A 2,477-nucleotide genomic window follows, 5' to 3' on the forward strand; every position below is an offset into this window, starting at 1 on the left:
AGCGACACAGTCCACAGGCTAGGTGTCCCACAGGTAGTGTAACTTGCAAATTGAGGCACAGAACAAGCAAGGCCGCCAGCCGCACACTGGTCGCATGATCAAAGAGCAAGAGACAAGAAAGGCAGGGCTAGCGGAGCCATTTATCTCTCCGCCTTTCCATGAATCCCACATGTGATTTTCAGCCAGGTTGGCACAATAAAGTAACTACCTCTGTTACTGTAATGTGAACCTTTCCAGATGAAATCAACGTTTGTGGAAAGACAATGGAGAAGCTTACTATCATTAATCATAACAAGACCAGAGTAGATGAAACAGTCCATTAATTACTCATATGAAATATAAAGTTAATGCTGAAGAAAACTGTAACAAGTCTTTGAGAACCAAAGTATGGCCTGCTCTATATCGCCTGAATTTAGAGACCATCTCAAGAATATATTTTATTCATTGAACACTAATGACTAAAGACTAGATGCATTATGGGATGCCATTAAGAACAAGAGAAAACCAAGGTGGATGTGAGAGAGACAATAAAACGTTCACTGGATCAAGTTAAAGTGAATGGAAGAAATAATGAACCAAAGAACTGAACAGAAGAGTTCAACTGATGGCTCAAGAAAACAAACCACAGCAATGAGAGTGGGATGTGCAGACCTGGAGTTGTAAAGCCAAAGGGAAGGACATGCGCGGCGATTTTCAAGCTGAAGGAACTGACGAAAACCTTAAGCCTTGACTTATCATAATTAGGGATTCTCTGGGCTAGTTCCGAACATATCCACTGTTCCAAAAAGAACTGGTCAATATTCAACCATTTCAGGAAGTAATACGTGAACAAGAACTAAAGGCACTGAAGGAAGCAGTCCAGCTTGCACTGAAGTCATTGGTGAAAGCAAGATACCTGGAATTGATGCAACACCAATTGAGATGTCTTTCAGAAGCAAGTGTTGCTGGAAATATGCACTAATCAAGAAATCTGGACGACAACTACCTGGCCAATAGACCAGAAGAGATCCATTGTGCTCATTCAAGAGATAGTCATGTGATGTGAATTATACTGTTGTATAATTTGAGCATTCTATTGGGTCACCTTACTTTGGAATGGCTACCAATATGGATCTTTTTCAGTCAGTTGGCCAAGTAGCTCTCTTTGAAATTCCCTGGCATAGCTAAATAACTGCTTCCAGTGCATCTCCAGCTAGTTGAAATATTTCAATTCCTAGAATCTTGTATTTTGCTAATGCTTTCAATTCAGCTTGAACTTCTTCTTTCAGCACTATTGGTTCTTGTTCATTTGCTACCTCTTGAAATGGTGGAATGTAGACTAGTTCTTTTTGGTACAGTGATTATATATATTTCCCATCTCCTTTCAGTGCGTCCTTCATCATTCAATATTTTGCCCATAGAATCTATCGATTTGCAAGTCAAGACTTCATGTTTTCCTTGAGTTCTATCTGTTTAAGAAATGCTGAGCATGTTCTTCCTTTTTGGTTTTCTAACTCTAGGTCTTTTCTCATTTCATTAGAATATTTTGCTTTGTCTTCTCAAGCTGCACTTTGAAATTTCCTATTCAGTTCTTTGATTTCATCATTTCCGTTTTCCTTAGCTACTCTACAATTAAGAGCAATTTTCAGTCTATTCTGATATCCACTTTGTTCTTTTCTTTGTTTCCTGTCTTTTTAATGACCCTTTGCCTCTTCAGGAATGATGTTCTTGATGTCCTACCAAAGCTCATCAAGTCTTTTGTCATTAGTGTTCATTGTATCAAATTTGTTTTTGATATGTTCTTAAAATTTAGGTGGCATGGAACGAGTCAAGTTCATATTTTGGCTCTCCTTGTGGGCTTATTTCCATTTTCTTCCATTTCAATCTTAACTTACATATGAACAACTGATGGTCTGTTCCCAATCTGACCCTGGACTCATTTTACCTGCCGATATTGAGTTAAGTTAGCCTCATCTCTTCCCACAAATGTAGTCAATTTGATGTATCTGTATCCAGAGAAGTCCATGTGTATAAGTTACCTTCTGTATAGTTGAAAAAGATATTTGCTATGAACTCATTGTGGGTCTTGCAAAATTCTATCATGTGATAACCAGCTTTCTTTCTATCACCAAGCCCATATTATCCAACCACTGTTCCGTCATCTTTGCTTTCACCTTCTGCATTCCAGTCGTCCGTATCCATCAACCCTTCTTGATTGCATGTTTGATCAATTTCTGACTGAAGATGTTGGTAGAATTCTTCAATTTGTTCATCACTAGCTTTTGTGGTTTGTGCACGAATTTGAATAATAATTATATTGGTTAGATTTGCTTGAAAGCGGATACATGAAAATCCTAAACTAGACAGTATTGCTCTTCAAGCTTGATTTTGGAATGTGCTTGTTGACAATAAATGCAATGTAGGATGCAAATATAGTTAGGTTAAAATGTAACACCTTATCATTTGATCCCTTTTCATGTACTTTAAAGTTGTTTCAG

At 37.8% G+C, this 2,477-nt stretch overlaps 1 protein-coding gene across 1 annotated transcript in view; it reads left to right on the forward strand.

Annotated features, from left to right (window-relative positions):
• Positions 1–2,477, forward strand: part of ZMAT4 (zinc finger matrin-type 4) — a 532,047-nt gene that overhangs the window by 266,971 nt on the left and 262,599 nt on the right. The window contains 1 exon segment of the mRNA XM_013005877.2: positions 1,619–1,648. Within this exon segment, the coding sequence (XP_012861331.2) occupies positions 1,619–1,648 (30 nt within the window).

This window comes from Echinops telfairi, unplaced genomic scaffold (genome assembly GCF_000313985.2).
Source record: "Echinops telfairi isolate 266 unplaced genomic scaffold, ASM31398v2 ScPeMD7_9;HRSCAF=40, whole genome shotgun sequence".
Classification (NCBI taxonomy): domain Eukaryota; kingdom Metazoa; phylum Chordata; class Mammalia; order Afrosoricida; family Tenrecidae; genus Echinops; species Echinops telfairi.